Raw genomic sequence first — 19694 nt, 5'->3', positions numbered from 1 at the left:
GTTATACTATATTTTCACAATTTTTTGATTAAATTCTCCAGGATATTCATTTAGGTGATATAATTAATTTACCCGTAAATCTCAGTTCCGACCCGGTTCTATTTTGTTGTCGCACCTCCACGCAATACACGCATTTCCTTTTCACGGCAGAGAGAGAGCGCGGGGAAATTTGACAGTGATCGTAAACATCAAGCGGCATTACTCTTTTCTACAGTTTTCTACAGTTCAGCTTGTCCAAATAGTTTGCTGTTTTAACAAACCCAATATGAGAACTGTGGAGGAGGTGCGGGCCACGCTGCAGATCGCCAAGCTGAAGGAGGAGGATCTGCAGGAGACGATCCACTGTCTGTCTTTTGGAGAGGGAGTCTCATCCACAGACTACTGCCTGATGGAGCTGGACGACACGCTCTGCAAACACATAGAGGCTGGGGAAAGGTAATTCACAGCAGCACTAATAATGTATGTGAGTGTGTTTTACAAAAGTAGTTTTTTAAAGCCTGGTTGACACTGTTGGTCTGTGCTTACAGGTTTAGTGTTGGTGAATTCAGTCAATAGGTAGTGTAATTACTGAGGATCTGTTCTATCCTGTTCTATTAAGTGAATGAATTCATAAAACATGGGTTAGAGAGGAGTTATACTACTCTTGTCTTTTTCTCATGTAGGGCTTCTGATCTTACAATTGAAGAGGGAGATGCCGATGATCATGACTGTTTGACTTTTTCCACTCAGTCTGTTAATTAGAAGGCATGAGGATGAGCGTCTGGTGATCAGGATGGTTACAATAATACCAGCAATAATCACTTGATTTATTATGTTTTTTCTTTTTCCTCTCTCCCAGTCTAGTGATTCGAGGGGATAAGGATGAGCGCGCCGTGCTGTGTAGCGGTGACAAGACGTACGATCTGAAGATAGCTGACACGTCCAACCTGCTGCTGTTTGTGCCAGGATGCAGGACGCCGGACCAGCTCACCAACAGCCAGGGAACCTCCCATCTGGTGCACACACAGGTATGGAGATGACTGATTGAGCGAGCCACACACACCAAGGTACACATTTCACTGCATGCACACATAGTTGCATCCAATTCCATCTGTTACATACATGCACTAACAGTATCGCCTTGATGCTGCAGATCTGGGGTTTCTGTAACAGTTACTGGGAACTGAGGAAACAGCGGCCCAAACTGAAGAAGCTGAAGAAGCTTTTGATGGAGAATCCTTACGAGGGACCTGCTTTAGCGGGACAGGAAGAGAACACAGAAAACAGGGTGAATGACTATCTTGTAATTATTTCACATAGGCTTTGGAGTGAGGCCATCAGTCATCTTTTCCTTCAGCAGTGTGTAATGCCAATTATAGGAGGCCAAGAGGACGGCACAGATCAGATAGTACATTATAGCTTCCTGCTTGATTGAAACTAGAGACTTTACTCCTATAATGTAACCTGTGGTAGAGGTTTATCACCATGAAAGCTAATTAGGAGGCATAAATATTCTAGTGGGAGCCTCGATGGAAGTCCTCATCCACCATTTATTTTCACAAATGTAAATTACAATGGAAGTCATACTCTGCATCATCTGCATCTCTATATCCCTCCTTTTAATGGATTTATACATTGATGCCATAATAAAGCAAAGTTTCTGTGTTAAAACAGTGTAAAAAGTGGAAGCCGAGTGTTGGTTTTGACCAGTTTGAATATTTTGAATGTTGTTGAATGTGAGGCTAATGGTGGTTCCCTCCATGTTCCCCTGATGCCAGTACACAATGCTGGATCTGTTGGAGAGGATCCAGGCCAGTGAGGAGGAGATACAGACCCATCTGCAGACCATCCATGCCTGTCAGATAGAAGGTAGGTTGGGTTATGCCATATGCTGCTTTCCCACGTTGAATCAACAAGCACTTAAGTTATTTTTACATGCTGGGAAAGAAAGAGAATGCGTTCTGCTCTCTGACATCTATCATGTCATCCCCTGCTTTACCCACGGTCTAACAAAACAAACCTAAAAGACATTTAGTATAGTTTTTTTTTTTTTTCTTTCCTCCAGGCTACTGGCGTGTGCTGGACTTCGACTATGAGATGAAGCTTCTTGGTCATGTGGCCCAGCTGGTGGACTCTGAGTCGTGGTCTTTCAATAAGGTTCCCCTTGAAACCAGTCTGGAAGAACTGGGCCCACTGGAACCCAAGTAGGTGTACACTGTAGGCTTGTAGGCAGACTAGCTACACAAACTCTCACAAAATGAAAGAGTACAATGAGTCAGCATTTGTAAATCCCATGTAAATAGTAATGGAGGTTCAAAAGACTTACAGTGCTGAGTCCTGCAGACTGACTGGACATGCAGATAACGAAAGACTCTATTACTGATATCTTCCTTCTTACTCGCAGAGAGATGATTGAGCACTGCTTGAACTGTTATGGGAAACGCTTCACTGAAAATGGTAAGAAAAACGATCCACTGAATGACATGTTTGTCTTCATCAATAAACTTGATGGCTTGAAATAACTACTAACTTCTCTGCATCTGCCCTCCACACCCTTCCCTCCTTCCTACATCCAGGTCAGGTGTTTTATGCTCTGGATGAGGATAAAGTTTGCCGGGCCACGGCCCTGTTGCTGCTGCAGAACGCTGTCAAGTTCAACCTGAGGGAGTTTCAGGAAGTCTGGCAGCAGAGTGTGCCGGAGGGCATGGTGACAAGACTGGACCAGCTGAAGGTTGGCGTCTCTTATGTTCTCCATTTCATATTCATGTACCAGCAGTGTATGTTATAAGGCATGTTGACACAGATTTTCTACATTACTACCAATATTTTTAAACATTTAGGAGGAGAGTGGTTACTAATAACTAGAGATTAACTCACTTGAGATAAAATGAAAATCGTCTTTCGAACATGTAACTGGATCTGCTCAGCATAGTAATTCCTTTTTGCTGTGGGAATAGTTGTGTTCATACTGTTGAATTATGATTTGTTATTTTGATGTTTTGATATATATTTAATCAATCACTGGTGCAGCAATTAGAACTCAGCCAAAGCCACTGGATGGGTAAACTGTCTCCTCTTATAAGAGATTTAGGCAGGAGCAGTACGTGGCCTGTCTCTAAGCTACAGCATACTCACAGCAGTAGGAATACCAAGCTGAGTGGCTTTGAAAAGTATCACTGGTAAAGTAACAGTTGGTCTCACACTCTCATATGGACATAAACAAGCTTATTCAGAAGAGGCTACAGTGAGCTCCAAAAGTTCTTGGACATGGACACTGTGGAATATTTTGGCTCTGCAGTCTTCCTAGTTTGGACGGAGAATGGCACAGTGGGTCTTACTGAACATTTTCTTGATAAAGATCATAAAACTTTCCTGCCAACAAGGACACATCAGATGGCAGCTGGCCTGATTAGAATGAATGGGGAGCTTAACAGTGTGCAGACTTCAACCCTTTGTACCTTTTTGTAGACAATATTTTTTGTCTGGCACCTGAATAATTTGCCTGGATGTGCGCACATTAGGAAAAAAGTCATGGCCCATCAGTGGCAGCTGAAACAGCCGTGAAAATGAAAAGCCGTGTGTCCTCATTGATTGTGTCAAGCGCGCAGCCCATTTCAAACTGTAAATATTTAGTTTCTGTGTTTGAGTTTGTCGAGTTTGTTCTCTTCGAGTTTACTTGGAGAAGTGTTTTCCACAAGGACACAGTTACTCACTTGACCTTCCTGGATTTGACAGTCACAGTGCAGTGGGCGCCATGAGTCTAGAATCCATCACAATCAGCAGGCGCTTGATATCTCATTGTTGTCAGGTTCTCTTTCCTTTTTGTACTTCATTGTGTCGTTGGAAGGGTTCGGTGGCTACCTCTCAAAAATAGACTGAGGTATTGTGGAGAACGTGCATGACGTAGCACCAAGCTCTGTATGGAGAAACTGATCCAACTCCTGATTTGCATGCCCATGTTGCAGAACTTAGCCCTGGTGGACCGCAGTTCTCACCCACAGACCATCTCTCTGCTGCGGGTGGAGGATCTGCCAGAGGACACGCTGGAGCGCTTCAACCACCTCTTCACCCTGCGAGAGAAGTGGACCGAGGAAGACATCACTCCGTACATACAGTCAGTGTCATCACAACAAATACACACAAACTGCAATATTTTATTTTATTACTCCATTGTACCATATTATTTTGTGCACCACTGACCTTTTCTATCTGACCAAACGATGCAGGATAATACTTTGGTCTATAATGTGCAGTGTTCATGAATTACCAAGTGGAGTTCTCGAAAAGCCCCTGGTGAGAACTGGGAGGTATAAATCGGGCACCTTCCAGCTCCCAGGACGTCCCGAATGCAAGGTTAATAGCAGGAAAACATAGATGTTAGCAGATGTTAGTAATGACATTAATTAAGGTTCAGTTTCATTGAAGTGGACCAGAGTCTTTCCAGTGAACCAGCAGGAACAACAGCAGGACATTAGAAACACCTGTGCTCACCTGCTATCTCATGTCAAATGGCTGCTGTGAAAAGATCTATTATCATAATGCAATAAAAAAAATATTAAACATAATACTAATCAGAATTACTTCATCACCAAGAACAGTAAATGTACATGAATTTGTCTCGGTGCCATTCATGCAGACACACTGATAACCTACAGAGCTCCACGTCCTGGTCAAACAGGAAAAGGACAGCTGGATGAGGCAGTGCCATATTAACTGATTGAAAAAGAAAGAAATCAGTCAAAGAAACTGTTGACTATGATAAAAAAAAAAAAATTACATTGAGTGGTAATCTTTTGATCTTTTGGATGTCATTTGCAATGTGATGTGGGTTACCTTCAGGGAAATTCGACAAGGATGACAAGAACTGTGGTCCCTGAATGCGCGTCATTATCAGTGTTCCTGCATGTCCTGGAAAACCTGGAAATCCTGGAAACTTATACACTAGTTTTCCAGTCATGAATAACACCGTGGAAATCCCAAAACATACAAAATGCCCTGCGAATAGTGGCAAGATCCTGGAAAATTATAAAGTTGTGCTAAGATTAAATTTTCCCACAGTTCACATCGCACATTTTAAGCCGCTGACTGCATGTTTCTGTGCCTGTGATTACACAGCTGTCGTCTTTTGCCACACCACGTGTTTGGAAGGCAAAACAAGTCATAAACGTGCAAAATGACACTTTGATCAACACTTTGTGCGAAATCAACACATTTGTGCATTGTTAGCCTGTTATTAGTACGTTCATTCACATAAACACAATTTGTACAACACAAAAACCTGTTGAGCACATATTGTTTGGGCTGTTTGGCCACTTTGACTCATTTGAATCATTCTAAGGTGACCTGTGAGCAGCATTTAACATGTATATTAAACACTGAATATGTCCTTGGTAAATCATGGAAAATGATTTCCTTAAAATGGTGGAAACCCTGATTATAACATCGTCATGAGGTAAGGTCTGTATTATAACGTGCATCTTGTGTCTCCCTCCCTCCTGTCGTCGTATGCAGAGACCTGTGTGGGGAGAAGCAGACCACCGGAGCCCTCCTCACCAAGTTCGCTCGCTCCTCGATGCAAAACGGCATCAAGGTCTTTAACTCCAGAAGGCCTGTAGCCACCTGAAGGCACCACCTGTCCAGCAGCACCTTTACATTTTGAAGATTATGTGGTTGTTGTTATTCCCAGTGTAATTTTGCATTGATGGCACTGTAAAATTTCTCTCTCATGTTTGTTTTTCATTCCCCCAAATATGCCTTCTTAAAAATTATTTAAACCATAGGGCATAGCTGGCAGGAAATAACCACCTAAAATCAAAATGCTAAAGTATACCTACTCCCCAAACCAGACTTGATTCAGATTTTGTTATGCTCTAATTGTGTTTGTAAAAATGTTATATATATTGGTAATAAAATGATCTCAGTTCTGATCATATGAGTGGTGTCTCAAAATGATTTTTCACATCAACCAAGTTGAACATTTGCTCTGCAGATCTGTTTTTCTTACCATGTGAATGATGCTTTGTTGTAGTAAGAATTCCCACATGCCCACAAGAGCTCGGTATCATTTTTTATCTTTTAAGTTGAATTTGCTGTCTCTCATTCTTCGCTGTTGCAATGACCAAATTTCCCCTCAGGATCAAGTTTTGTTTTTTGTCTCAGTATGTGCAACTTTGAAGATGTAAGGCTGTAGTTTAGTCTCAGTGACAGCTCAACAAGATAAACATCAGGGCAGAGAGAGTTGAGTTAAATTACTTTTAATTATGCATGCATCTCAGGCTTTCAGTCCTCCACCCAAAAGCTAATGATGCAACTTTGAATCTGTTTATTTTTGTTTGAAAGTTACCGCGCATATATCAGCAGATAATGACGGAAATGGCTCCAGGGTTAGTTCCCTTCAACTTACTAGTCAAAACAAAGGAGGGTTTATTTCACATCAAAAAACACTGTGATTCCCAGTAACTTTGTCATAGATTCTGAAAGTATTTTAAATGACAGATGATGTTTGAGTGAACTGGTTGAAATGAACTAGACCCCAGCAGTGTATGTCACCTGTGTCTGTCATCACACCTAAAGTTTCTCCTCCTTGTACAGTCTGGGCTTGTCCTGTCTGAGCACCTGCTGAGATCTAAAGTTATTTGAATCCCTTGAATCTCAACCATCAGTCCAGGGAGACGACACAATACAACACCGACCTGACGCCCCTCTTTCTAGCTGCTCCCTACTCCTCACAGCTCTTCAGGGATGTAAGTGGATGCTCTGCTGGAGGGGCTTCTGCCCTCTGGAGTGGACTGAAGAAAGTCTAACCTTCCTCTGACAGATGTGTATTACAAGGAAGCAGGATTTGATACTGAAGGACAACCAATCAGTGAATTAACCAACACCAGCCTTCCTCAGCATAGATACACACAGCACTTCACTTGGAGCTGGTCTGCAAGTCTTTGTAATAAACCACCTTCATCACTCCACTGGGTCATACTGTGTGTGTACTAATCTGCTGGTTTGTCAAACCCACAGGGTAAAGCAAGTAACTCTATATTTGTCAAGGTTTGGTGTTGTCATAAACTTTATAATTCCAGTCCTTGAATTTGCTTTTATTTATCTTTTAATCTGGGGGAAGAAATCACCACGGTTTGTAATTCAAGGGGACTAAACCCACAGGAGTTGAGGCTATTGTGAATCATGTCAGCCAGCTAAAATCTTTTCGCACTGATTGTGCTTTCTTACATGTGTTTCAGTGACTCTTAGCGTCCACTTGATGTTGCTGTGGGACCAAGTTTAATCACAAGAGATGAAGCGGCAGGTCAGCTCAGATTGAATGAACTAATGTGAAATTGTCTCCTGTTATATGGAGGTAAGACTATGACTATAATGTTTTGGGCATTCTGTGAATATTATCCTGTCTATGGTTTATGGTTACATAAACATAAATAGTCCTTCACCTTTGGGAACGATTTTCAAAGTAAGTCAAAGACTGTGTGGGGTGAAAAGAGGGTGTTTATATCTTAAATCTGTGAGCAAAGGTACAGAAGAAAGAAGTGGGATGTGAAAAGCAAAGGGCAAAGAAAGTCTTCTGCCATCTAGAATGAATTAATGAATTAACACAGAAAAGAGGCGAAAAGGAAAAGGAGAAGACAAACCCAATAAAAAGTTGAGAAATTCAACTGGTACCTGATGGTCATTTCAACAAGCACAAGCAAGTGTGAATCAGTGTGTATTCAACCGAGACAGACATCCATAAACAGTGTGACTGTCGGGGTAATGCACACTAGCGCTTCACCAAGAGGACTGTGCGTGTGTGTGTGTCTGTGTGAATCAGGTTGAGTGGTCTGTGGGAAAGAAAACAGTCGGCTGATGGTTTTGTGCAACCTCACCATAAAAAGAGACAAAGCTGCGATCTTGACTGACACAAGCATTCGCACACATCTGTGCTTCCAAAACTTTCTGCCCTGGCCGGCTGAGTCAGTCTGACATCATCCCATAGCAGCGCTGACTTATCTGGTCTGGGGTAAAAGGTCCCAGCTGTGTGTGTGTGTGTGTGTGTGTGTGTGTGTGTGTGTGTGTGTGTGTGTGTGTGTGTGTGTGTGTGTGTTATCTGCTGCATCTGTCAGTGGTGTCTGTGAAATGATGGGTCCCTCCTCCCCTCACCTCTTCTCCCCTACATTTTCTTCCCTGTCCTCCTTCTCAGACTTCTTTTGACTCCCCTTTTCCCATTACCCACCATGCCTCCTGCTGCCTCTCCATTCCTGTTTCCGCTCCTTTCCTTCCCTCTCTCCTTCTCTGTTCTCTGTACATAAGCAACCAGTAGGGACAATAGTTCAAAGGTAGGGGCAATAGTTCAAAGCAATGTTTACTAGGTCAAATTTTACCAGAATGCCATTTACCTGTCAAAATTTAATGATTCATTATAAAGGTATATATTGTAAAATCTTACAATGTTTCAGAAATATTAAAAGTTGCATGAGAATAAATTTTGTCCCGTGATGCTGAATATGGACAGCACACAGTAAAAGTACTTACATCTTAAATACCAAACATCTGAAACAGTTTAAAAAGTGTTTTGTTTATTTCTCTTGGTGTTTTTTTCCATTAGATAATGGAGTGGAGTCTGACAGGACGTATGGGAGAGACAGGATCCACCTCGTGGGCTACCACCATGAATCACAGCCCGCTGATCCATCAGGCCATTCAGCCAGCCCACGATAACAGGGTTTGCACAGATTTTCCATGTTGAAGATCCACACTCTCTCAGACTCTAAACGAAACGCTGAATAATGTTGTGCAGCTTTCCTGTACCAACACCGCTGATAACAGTCGGTGATGAATAATCTCTCTGGGGTGAGTAATCCACAGTGTAGCGGAGAACTTCAACACTCAGGAGTTTTTATTCTTTAAAAGACCCACATCATTTGTCATACTTTTCATCCGTATCGACCTTGTGATAACAGCATCCAAGTGAATTGCATTACCTGAGAAAAGCCCTGGTTTCACATGCAGACTTCATTCATCTTGCCTCAGATATCGAAATGTTTTGAATCTTCTTTTTCTGCTTCAGTGAAAGCAGCATTTAGAAACATAGGCATTGTGATAAAAATAACAAAGTGCCCTCTCTCCTTCATTCTAAATGTAGGCTCTTCTCTGCTGAAAATTACTAAGTAGCATGATCATGTCAGTTTTGAAACATGCTGTACCCACTGTGGTGCCAGCAAGACTTCACCGTCCTTTTGGAGTCGTCTCGAGTCAAACTAGACTGGACTTAAGCATCAGTTTTCCTCGGAAAATTATGAGACAGCGCTGAGGTACCACATTAGACAAGGCTTTTATTGTCTTTCGTGACAGTCATCCTTTCGTAGTTGTGTAATATCCATCTTAAACATTCATGATTGCAAGAAAGAAAGCATGATGATGATTAATTTTCAGTTCAGTGATTTCACAATATAAATAAAGTCGTTTTCTAATGTCTCACCACTCATTCTGAAGCAGTTCTATAAAAGAGGATTTGAAAGCTTCATGAGAAATTCAACTAAAAGTTCAGCCCAAGTGCATCCGGCCTCACTTCATCAGCGTGCCTCACAAATCACCACATGGCCAGCATCCTGGGTGCTGATTGGCTATCTGGGGAGCATTTCCTGCAGGTCTGCAACAACATAAGCGACCACGGCCCACAATGCCGAGCAGAGGTCCATCTCCCGAGGGTCCTGAACGGTCATGGTGTCACCCTCAGTGTGGTGAAACCAAAAATACCTATCGTCCGCCACATGGAGGCTGGCACCTGGAGGAGAGAGAGAGAGACTGAGTGAAATGAGCCAGAAGTATATGAGTGGCAGCCATGATTTCCTAGAAGAACCCTAACACTAACCCTAACCCTTCCTTGAGGCAGCAACATCTGAAGTGGTGCACCATTCAGCCGTTCACATTTCAACGTGTTTACTTTATGGTGGTTCTTAAGGCTTAAAATCATTATAATGAGATTATTAACCATAACAGTTTGTCTTTCAAGAAAATGGATATGAGACCTTTTTGGCCAGGTGATGTTTGAAACTTGAGAATGATGATACGTATGGTGGTAGATGCAGGAATCTAACTATTATTTTGACACCATCACACTAATTAGGATTCATGCTGGTAAATGTGAGTGGACAGGAGGGTGAGCATGAGCAAGCATTTTGTGACTGGTGGCCTTCCTTTTTATTTCAACTCCAATGATGAAGTAGTATTTTTCACCATGTTGTCCATGTTTATATAGCCTGCTTGAGATAACACAGCAAAAAAGCACGAAGCCAAATATTTAAAATGATCTTTTTGCTGTCCGTTTTTGGAAGATGTCAATAACAGCTGCCGTCACATGATTACGTAGCCTAGAGTGAGCGCAGTCAGCTTCTCTTAGCACTGCAGTCGTCTTTTCCTAAGTCCTTTTTAATTCTCCTTCACATCCTTCCTTGACCTCATGATGTTTTCCATCAAGCTCGAGGAAAAGTGGTCAGGAAAGGACGTAAGGATGGATTTTTCTCTGGCTATTTGACTCCAGCCAGAGGGGGAGTGAGTGCAGGATGGAGCTGCTATGACAAAATGTGAACTTCTTTACAAATTGTCACATGATGAAGAGAATAACTCACCACTGAGACAATAAGATCATCTAATTCTTCATTAAAAAAAAAAAAAAATACTGAACTCAGACCTTTCATTTAATCAGAAACATGATCTATCTTGTTCCTCAGGGAGACTTCTGTGCAAGGGAAGAGCAGAGTCTGACTAACACATCACACAATTAGATTTCCATGTAAAAGTCGGCTCCCTGGTCCCACCCTAACACTCTAACGTGTGGAAAACAATATTACTGTAAAACCTCAGAAAGCGGCAGAGAATTATAAGAACATTTAGGAGCAAAACCTCTCCACCATTATTCTATACTTCTATACTTTTTGTATCGTGCTGCTCTTTCTGTCTTGACCTAACTGTTCAAAAAAGCTGAGAGCATGAATGTTTTTTGGTTCAGTGGTGAATAAACAATGAAACGGCTTTCGTCATGATGATGTGGGTAAAACTGGGCAATATATCAAAGTTTCTCATATATGATCAATAAAGTTTATCATAAAAGTCAATGTAAATATAGAAATGTGAAAGTACATATGTATGCATTTTGCTCCTGTATTGTATTTTAGTCTTATCTGCGAGCATTTTCATTGGTAAAGTTTTGATCCAGTTTTCAGTGGTTAAACACTGATATAAAGACAGATCCTATAATATTGTGGTGTATACGTAATTACATGACCTAAAGCTGCTGTTAAACATTTAGTGGATAGTTCTGACTGAAACTTATGAAATCCAGCTATTTTAGATGGAATACAAATGTTGAGGTATATAATATTGTGACATGGCTAAAAAATGTTGTGTGTATCATTCTACAGCCATATTGCTCAGCCTAATGGTAGACAGTGGCATCCCACAGGTAATAATAAAAAGGAAACTCTGAGAGACACTGGGAATGGGAGATATTGTCTTACACAGAGAAGATGATTGGCCATCAGTGCTGTATTTATTACACAGCAACTCCTTGTTTAGTTTAGTATGGTTCCTTTTACGCCACCGTATATATATTCCCCAATTCTCTGTTGGCAGCTATACTGATTTGTTTCCCTAAAGCGTTGCCTGGTACCGTATATTGCAGTCTTTAAAAAAAACATATCCTCCAAAAAACACTCAAGCAATCTCTGAGATTAAAAAAAAAAAAAAAAAAAAAAAAACTTGTATTTGTACTCATGTCAAACTTAAAGTAAATATGTAAGAGGAACTAAGGCCAAATGTTTTTTTTTTTTTTTTTTTTTTTTTTTGGTATTTTCATTCCCCCAACAGGATCTGAATAAGTGACTCAAAAGTGTGATCAAAACTTCTAATTTCACAACCACAGTGTGTGTGCATGTGTGTGGAGGAGAGATGTGTGTTGAAATAGCGAAGTAAGAGCTGGCATTTGGTTTGTAGCTCATCATGATCTACGGCATGAGATGTAGATGACGTGGATCATGTCTAGATTGCATGTTGCAACGTGAGAATTACGGTTTCTGGATTTACGTACGTGTCTGAACCAAAATACGCCAAGACAGATCACATTGCTGCGTCACCCTCACCAACTGTTCAACCAAGTGTTCCCTAATGCTAAAAGATGTCGTGTCTGCTGTCTGAAAATAATGTATTGTGACACATACAGGAATGGACCATGAGCCAGCTTGGTTCCTCCAAACACACAGACACACTAACACACCTCCTGCTGCAGTATAAGATATTATGAGGTGGACAGTGCTTTTGCTGGCTGCTAAAAGTTGTTTTCGACGACTTTTCTCACCAAGTCGGCACAGATAACGTCACAGCAGGGTGACAAGATGAACAAACAGATGTTTAGATTTGGTGATTTACACAATTAAGAATGCTGAAAACAGGGCACAAAAGCACCATGAAAATGAATTATCAGTCATATCTGGCACAAAATGCACCAAAGCATTGCCACTTGGCTTAACAGTTACTGTGCCTCTGTCCAAGTGAACTGGAGCAACCTCAATGTTGACGATGGCTCGTGATAATTTCTTTCTCTCCTTCTGAGTCACACTATACTGAGTCCACACTTTTAAACCCCATTTTACCATGAAAAATGATTATGTAATGGGTAATTCCAGCTTAAAAGCTGTTCCTGTTCCCTTTCCACTGTAACACTGACGACTGAATTGGATGAAGCAACATGTTTCAACTAGAAAATTGAAACCTGTTTTCATCCATAGTGAGCAGAGAGCAGTATTCTTTACATTTTGAGTCTATGACATAGATATATATATATATATATATATATATATATATATATATATAAATATATATATATATATATATGTATGTATATATATATATATTAGGCTGCGCTGTTGTAGAAATTATTGCATCAGTAACAAAAACAAAAAAGCGGAAGTCTTTAAATTTAGAGTGGAATGATCTATACAGTCAGCAGAGCAGCTGGAAAATCTGGTGGGTAAAATGAATCACTTTTTTCTGTTCTCTAAGTAAAGTGCCCTTATGCAAGACAATGAACCCTCAACTGCTCCTCTGGAATCTCTCAGAGGTTAATAATACAAGATTCCCCAGGTCACCGCGGTGTTGCTCAACTTGTGGCGTCACATAAGAGTCAAAAATATGTTTTTTACTCCCTATTCCCGCTCTGTATGCATGTTCTACCACAATATGTTTTCTGTGTGGGGCAATTTCACTTATGCCACAGCAGAGAAAGAGACAGACACCAAAACCACAGACAGAGTCAGTCCTTGTTCTCAAACATCCCTCCAGGGAGGAGAATTTCACCAAAACTTGGAAAGCTATTCCTAGGTAGTTGTCTTCACCCTAGTAATAAACAAACTTCCTTTCACATCTACATTTTCATTAAATGTAAGTGAAAACCTCTCTCCATTTCTCTGTTTTGTGTTTTTCTGGGTTAAATGAGGATGTGATTTTGTGTGCTCTGCATTTTCAGTTCTACCACTAATGAAATGAGACAAGTACTTGTTAAAACCAGAACCGCAGACATTTAGGGAAATCAGGATGGGTTGCTTCCTTTCACAGAGTCTGTCTGTCTTTCTGACAGACAGACAAATTCCTTATCTGGGTTTTGATTTATTTATTTATTTATGTATTTAGACTTGTCTCTGTCCTCATTTGCTTGATGTTGCTGTGGCTGAATTTGCCAGCCTTTGCTGTTTGTTGTTATTATTATTTTTCAGCTTTGCCTTTTGCATTTTTCATTAATGTAAAACACTTTGTGATATTGTATCTTTGAAAGATGCCATATAAATAAACTTTACCTACTTACAAATTAAAAAAAAAAAAAAAAAAAAAAAAAAGCCAGTTTAATATGATTTTTTTCCACAGCATAATATTTGTCTGTTAAAAATTGTCATTGGTTAAATTCTTACTGAGACAGAAAGACAGACAAACAAACATACAGCCTGACTAAACTTACCTGGTACACCTGTTTCCATCCAGGGTGAGATGTCTGTCCCCTCTCCATGTGACTCCAGGCGGGTCACATTAATGGGAGCCAGCAGTTTGACCACTTCCTCCATCACCTGCCATCAGGGGTACAACCATGTGCTCAGCTCATGCATTACATTGCAATTCATCATTATTCCAGGCAATAAACTCGTTGTGAAGACATCAGATTCACCACCACGTCAGGTGACCAGGCTGTGCTGCATTGGCTCCTGTTGCAGAAAGGATGCCCTTCTTGGGATTTTTATGTACAACAGAACCACTAAAACTACAAGTCCTGCATTCAAAATTTCAATTCATTAAACGTGTCGATGTATTAGTACTCAATTGTAGTTAAGTATGAAAAATAAAAGTAGCTGTCTCCTTTCAGTGTTAAATTAAAGATGTATTAAACTGTAAGAAGTAGTTGAATATTAAATGCTCCATATACTGTCGGCTGGTTTTTATGTTTTGCATGTAAAAACTTACTGTATGTTGTGAAGTGACTAGGAACAAATGTACTGCAAAAAAAAGTACTGGATTACCCACTGACATGTAGTGGAGTAACACTATGTGGTCTTCTAAATTTGGAAATACTCAAATATGTACTTATTACTTTGCATTCCTTATTGGGCGGCAGCAGCCTCAAAGTTGCTGATTCAAATTCAGCTTTCAGATCCCTAAGGTGGCTGGGGAAAATGTGGGTGGGAAAGTGAATGAGTAACTGGCTCGCCAACTCTCCCTCACAACTTTTCACATGGTGCCCTTGAGCAAAGCCATCTAACCCAAAACCGCTTCTGTGTGGGACCAGTCAGTGACCAACAGTGAAACCCTGTGCGACTCATGAGTCATGACACAAGACACATGAGTGAGCATAATTCAATAAAAGCTGAAGTCATGATTTAATTTAACTGACCTGATTTGATCTGATCTAATCTGGTCTGATTTGACCTGAGCTGCCTTGGTCTGGCGTGATTTCATTTGATCTGATCTGATTTGATGTCATTTCCGTTTAATGTGATTTCAGCTGATGTGATTTCATTTGGTCTATTCTGGTGTGATGTGACCTGATCTGACTTGATCTGATTTCATCTGATCTGGTTTCATTTGGTTGCATTTGTTGTTATTTCATTTGATCTGATTTGGTCTGATTTGACCTTAATCTGACTGGATTTGATAATTGCAGGTCTGGAAGTGGTTTCCCCCTCTCTGTCATTCTTCCCATGACTTTCCCATGATATTCTTCTTGCCTGTTATGAGGACTAAAATCAGGATTTGTTGTTTTGTTTTCCATAAACTGTAGACCTGTAAAGCCCTATGACACCATGATAAATAAAACTGAACTTCAACCTCAACTACTTCCCATTCCCACCTTTTCTTTCACAACTACGTGATTCAACTGTTTAAATCTTACCATCCGTGCTGCGTCGCTGCCAGTGAACTGCAGAGCCAGCGGAGTGAACGTCCCCAAGTCCGATTCCATGACCAGGTCAAAGTTGGACACATTCACCTGGGAGGGGGGGGGGCAGAGCAGGTAGGAAGACGGAGGGAGACCAGAGAGAGCTTTTTTTGCTTTTTTGTGGGCTAATCAAAGTTGTATTTGACTAATTACATCCAGTCAGAGAACTGATCCAAAGGAAATGCTCAGCCTGGGAATTAACCTCATCGAAGGTCTCGGGAGGGGAAGTTGAGCTTGAATGAGCCTCAGTTACAATACAGCTGCTTTCTAACCAATAAAAAACACACACTCGACATTCAGTGCTGTGTGAACACCACAAAAGCAGGCCGGAGAAGTAATGACCTCAGTCCAGCTGTGGATTAGTAGTTAGACACGGCGAGAGGGCTGAGGTGGATTCACACTGGGCTATTTCCTCAAGTTGACACTGCAGACTCAAGCAGCTGGGTCCAATTCTCTTCCTGTTAAATAAACGCAGGAAATAGCTTTTCTTCACACTTTAAAGACTTTTTTGGCATGAGGAGGTTGTTATGTTCAACCACCAGAGACTCCCTGTGAACAGTAAAGCTTTGCATTATTAATAAGTCACTTTATTCTGACGTCTAATTTTACACTGATTTGACCTGAATTAACCCCAGGCCTGACCCCACATTCAAAACAAAAGTGTCCAGAAAAAGAAAAAAAAAAAAGGCTCGGAACAGCTTTGATATATTACAGGATTTGACTCTGCTTTTCTAACTGAGTGCGTATGATTGCCTAGTGGAAGCTGCATCTGGTTTAATTGCATTGGCTTTTCTCATAGTCAGTCATCATGACTGGTGTTTTAATCAGTTTTGTTTTTTTTTTTTTGTCTCACATCCCTTTCCTCTACTCCTTCTTTCCTGTTATTCTCAGTTATAAACTATTCATGTTAATATATCAAGACACATCATATAGGGTAGAGAGAATTCATTATAATCATAAAAAATGGAGTGTATAATGTGTCTTGGCTTGGTGTCCAGCCAAAGCTCTACAGGAGGAAACTCTATCTGACTGTAGATTGCTGTTTAGATCTTTAGAGAAAAGTCTGGTAGCGAGCCAGGGCCTGTCCAGTGCAGCGCCGCAGTTTTTCTTCAACACTGGGATAGGAGAAATTGCTATCCATTGCTGCTGGCTATGTACACTGCTAAAACCCTTCCACTTCCCTGTAATACAAGCCAGGCTGAATGAAATACTGTAGGCTAGCTAAGATTTCAATTTTGCTCCACTTAGAGTCAGACTGGATTAGTGGCCCCAAAAACAGGTAATTCCCGCATAGCTTTGCCAGGATATTAGCCTGACAATCTGATTCATTTTCCATTCAGCACAAATGCATTTAAATGGTCATCCTTAGTGCCTCCTGGTGGATCAGCAATCAAATTTGTGTGGCTTTTTTTGGTTTGAATATAACTCAAAGCTTGCGTCATCTCGCTGTTTTGCATTTTTGTCGTTATACTCTCAACTTTCCAATAAAGTAGTATTGCCTTAAAAACCTTACACTAAATCTTAGCAAAGTGTCCACACATGGCTAACCATGCAAAACTCCACACGTCCCACCATTCAGCCTGTTTTTGTGCAGCAGCTTATTTGAGGGATGGGAATCTGTGCAGCTCCCTTCTGTTTTCCATTCTGGCAAGCTTTCCAGAGGTCTACGGCATGAAACTCGAGTCCAGCTCGGTGGTTTGATCCTGAACAAAGACAGAAACCAAGCTGATAGCCAGCCAAGGCCTCAGCCCCGTCCTCAGTCAAAGCTTATTTCTATTTTCTGGCCTCACCTCCTGCTCTCTGGAATGCACTTCACGATGTCACAGTGTGCTACACTTCTCTAATTTTACTATAGAGCTTAAAGGGGGAACTGGACAGGGAAAACATCACTCCAAATCCACCATCTATATTTTCATATAGAGGAGTGGAAGGGTGATAATTTAGCTGAGACTCTAGTATCCGCCCCTAAATGAACCACACACTCGATACTATGTTCATGTTTTCTCTATTTGGTCTGTCCCTCAGCCAAAAATCCCACTTAAGGGGCACTAAAGTTAACTTTACTATGGTAGAAATGTAATAACAGTAACATTTATATGTATGCACCACATGCAGATTCCAAAACTGTTCTGCTCGGAGCCCTGTACAGAAACAAACAGCAGAGTACAGTGTGTTTCCCAGTACAGTGATAGTTAGTACCTTGTGCAGATTATAGTATTGCTGTGCTCCGACCCCGCCCTGCTCCTCAGCCGTCCACAGCACCACTCTCAGAGTTCTCCTTGGACGCAAACCTGGAAATAGACGGAGACACATATAAAGACACACACACACACACACACACACACACACACACACACACACACACACAGATATATGCATGGGAAGATGCAGGCAGACAGATAACAGATCCAGTTAAAAGATGATGCTGGCCTGTCATGCATGTACACAGATGCTGTACCTTGTATGTTCAGTTTGGTGGGCCTGCCCTGCACATTTATAGACTTGTTCACTGGTATATTTTTTACCTCAAAGGTCACTGAGTCTGTTTCTTAATTATTTGCATGCTGTGTACAGTCTCGTTTTGTCGTTTGTCCCCAAGTTCAGAGCTGAACTAAACAGCTCTCTTGTTCCCTCCTCCCTCTTTATGACTCACAGCCTCTTGACTGACAACTGGAGCGTTTATAAGGAAACTATGCTTTGCTTTCTCTTTCATGTGATTTTAATTGCATTTTGCATTTGTATATTGTTGCATGCTGCTTCTATACAAACTTTCTAGGTGCTTTGATGCTGTTGACCTCAGTGGAACAATCTGGCGGTGCAATAAAGTTGATAATTTTGCTCTCCTTGCATTTGCGTCCATATAAGCTTGTGTAGGCTTGTTTCTGTCTATGCACATGTTTGTGGATATTGCTCTGCACATGTTTCTTTTCTCGGTGTATTTTGTGTGCATGTGGATATGTGATCTGAGTGTCAGTTTCTGTTACGTAGGTCTTTGATGAGTGAGAGGGCCTCCCAGGAAATCATGGCTCCTCCTCCATCGTCCATGGCGCCCTGGCCCACATCCCAGCTGTCCAAATGTCCACTCAGCAAGACAACCTAGTGGGTGAAATAGATAGAGGCAGACACACACTTATATACATACAGAAGAGGAAAATTAGATTGGGGTCCCATGTATCTCTGAAAGCTTCTCACTTGAGGTGAAACAGAGACAATGTCATGTATTTATAGTAGATATTAGACATAAATACCATGGTGCAAAAATTCTAGTCAAATGATTTTGGCTCATATTCAGTGTTAAAATCATGTTTTCCTTTAAAGAAAAAAAAGTGAAAAAATCTTCCAGGGAGTGTGATTTGTACAAATTTGTCAAAACAAGGCAGAATAAGGGAGATCAGCCCGCTAGTGTCAAGAAAATGATACATGATTTGATCAACAGTGGAGACAAGTGAGATTATCTCATCCCACTGACAGATTTTTTTCATTTGTTTTAACAAAACAAGACTTTAAGACTGATAAGGACACACAATGACTTGGTTAGAAAGATCAGTGCAGATCCCCACTGGTACTGCTGTTTTTAAACACAATACTAAATACAGATTCCCCCATATGTCCCCTTGTTCCCTCTGTTCTGTGTTCCCAAAAACACTTTAATTAAGCTTTATTTTGGCTCAAGTCAGTTTATTAGCATAACCTGTGGCTCACTGTTATATATGATGAGGCTTTTGTAATGCAGCCACATTCAGCTAGTAACAGCACAATTGATATAAGCTGCAAGCTCAGATATTGAAGGGTTACTTTGGCTCTTATACTTCTCCATTTTCTTGCCTGTCTTTGTTGTCATATGTCATTGGAAAAACTAAAATCAAGACTGTAGGTGCTATGTGAGGTCATGGACTTTGACTCAACTTGAACTGAGAAAACAGAGCAGTGATTCCAGTGTGACTGGCACAGGAACCAGATTCATGTCAGGGCAGGTCCAGACAGATCGCTGTTATTCAGATGTCAATGACACAAAACAGAGAACAACATACAAAATACTTTAACACTGGTTATGGTGCCAAATCTGCATAGCTGATTTACTTGACTCAGCCATTATGAGTCACTCTTTTACAATAAATACAAACTGCCTTTCACCAGCCAGCTTAACAGGCCTGAAAGCGGGGATACACACAGACACAGCTAGACAAAGAGAGGTAAAAACAGGAAAGCAAACAGTCAAATGCATAAGATAAACTTGCCCCTTTTGTCAGGAATTAAC

The 19694-nt window shown here is 40.9% G+C and overlaps 2 protein-coding genes across 3 annotated transcripts in view; one reads left to right on the top strand and one right to left on the bottom strand.

Moving 5' to 3' along the window:
- The first annotated feature begins 91 nt into the window (after positions 1–91).
- Positions 92–5905, top strand: dscc1 (DNA replication and sister chromatid cohesion 1). The gene is made up of 9 exons (XM_030073411.1): positions 92–435; positions 839–1007; positions 1133–1267; positions 1758–1848; positions 2045–2183; positions 2384–2436; positions 2556–2710; positions 3945–4093; positions 5491–5905. Exons 1-9 carry the CDS (start codon positions 266–268, stop codon positions 5600–5602), a joined length of 1173 nt encoding a protein of 390 aa, XP_029929271.1. The 5' UTR covers positions 92–265; the 3' UTR covers positions 5603–5905.
- A 3372-nt stretch (positions 5906–9277) lies between these two features.
- The window catches only part of LOC115374027 (carboxypeptidase Q), a 20030-nt gene continuing 9613 nt past the window's right edge, over positions 9278–19694 (bottom strand). Inside the window, exons 8-12 of one of the 2 annotated variants that reach the window (XM_030072737.1) lie at positions 18421–18532; positions 17636–17727; positions 15392–15487; positions 13970–14075; positions 9278–9748 (exon numbers count right to left, since the gene is read on the bottom strand). In XM_030072737.1, coding sequence (XP_029928597.1) covers positions 9588–9748; positions 13970–14075; positions 15392–15487; positions 17636–17727; positions 18421–18532 — 567 coding nt within the window. In that variant the 3' untranslated portion in view covers positions 9278–9587. The remainder of the gene's footprint in view (positions 9749–13969; positions 14076–15391; positions 15488–17635; positions 17728–18420; positions 18533–19694) is intronic. The other variant, XM_030072736.1, reaches the window with a different exon arrangement.

The sequence above is a fragment of the Myripristis murdjan genome, chromosome 16 (genome assembly GCF_902150065.1).
Source record: "Myripristis murdjan chromosome 16, fMyrMur1.1, whole genome shotgun sequence".
NCBI classification, from domain to species: Eukaryota; Metazoa; Chordata; class Actinopteri; order Holocentriformes; family Holocentridae; genus Myripristis; species Myripristis murdjan.
Note: the sequence above shows the minus strand (reverse complement) of the source record. Positions and strands in the feature narration are given on the sequence as shown.

Bases quoted from the DNA above. Each gene is read 5' to 3' on its own strand.
- dscc1 (XM_030073411.1), top strand. From the start codon at position 266: ATGAGAACTGTGGAGGAGGTGCGGGCCACGCTGCAGATCGCCAAGCTG. The intron at 1,268-1,757 runs GTGAATGACTAT...CCCTGATGCCAG, and splicing joins AAGAGAACACAGAAAACAGG to TACACAATGCTGGATCTGTT. The intron at 2,437-2,555 runs GTAAGAAAAACG...TCCTACATCCAG, and splicing joins GAAACGCTTCACTGAAAATG to GTCAGGTGTTTTATGCTCTG.